A 690-nucleotide genomic window follows, 5' to 3' on the forward strand; every position below is an offset into this window, starting at 1 on the left:
CTGTCACCCACACACCCCCATCCCCTACTCCCACAACCCTCCGCCTCCTTCCCTCACTCGCCTCCATCCACTACCCTCCTTCCCTCCCCTGAGCCTGAGGCCAAGTTTACTTGCTGTTCCAGGCGCTAGGACCCTGCGGTCATCCAACGGCCCAGGCGACATGACCCCGGGACCGAGCCGGTGGTGACATTAATGTCGTCCCCTCTCTCCCCGGTGGGAGCCGTGGGAACTCCATGAACCAGGGAACGATAAGCCGGGCACTTACGGTACTTACAGACAGAGGAAGAAGCGACTCAATGGCAGCAGGGGCGGCTTCAGAGTGACCGCCCCCCTCCTCCACCGCACCTCCACCATCGCGGGAACGGAGGGGGGATACCGGCCGGACACACACACTGGCACATCTAATAAAACAGGCTTTCACTCATCAACCTAACAGTAATAACGTTATTTTATATTCTAATAGTTAAACCATGGTCATCCGATTAAAATGATACGCGTTATTTTCAATAAACGTGGAGCATTCTAACTTCCCCCCCTATAAAATAATGGGAGAATCCAAACCTCTTTGCTCCGCCCCAACTTGCGGACTCAGTCACTGTGAGAAGGAGGGGAACCACATATTTATAAAAGTGACATTGGCAAGTTAAAGCGCAGGCAGGTGTACTTTAGCAGTGAGGTTTATAGTTTCAA

At 53.0% G+C, this 690-nt stretch overlaps 1 protein-coding gene across 2 annotated transcripts in view; it reads right to left on the bottom strand.

The window, feature by feature from the left end:
* Positions 1-369, bottom strand: part of LOC122564141 (NADPH--cytochrome P450 reductase-like) — a 74720-nt gene extending 74351 nt beyond the window's left edge. The window contains exon 1 of one of the 2 annotated variants that reach the window (XM_043718760.1): positions 275-369. In XM_043718760.1, the coding sequence (XP_043574695.1) occupies positions 275-354 (80 nt within the window). In that variant the 5' untranslated portion in view covers positions 355-369. Of the gene's footprint in view, positions 1-110; positions 130-274 lie in introns of those variants that run through there. The other variant, XM_043718765.1, reaches the window with a different exon arrangement.
* Positions 370-690: the final 321 nt, after the last annotated feature.

The sequence above is a fragment of the Chiloscyllium plagiosum genome, chromosome 28 (genome assembly GCF_004010195.1).
Source record: "Chiloscyllium plagiosum isolate BGI_BamShark_2017 chromosome 28, ASM401019v2, whole genome shotgun sequence".
NCBI classification, from domain to species: domain Eukaryota; kingdom Metazoa; phylum Chordata; class Chondrichthyes; order Orectolobiformes; family Hemiscylliidae; genus Chiloscyllium; species Chiloscyllium plagiosum.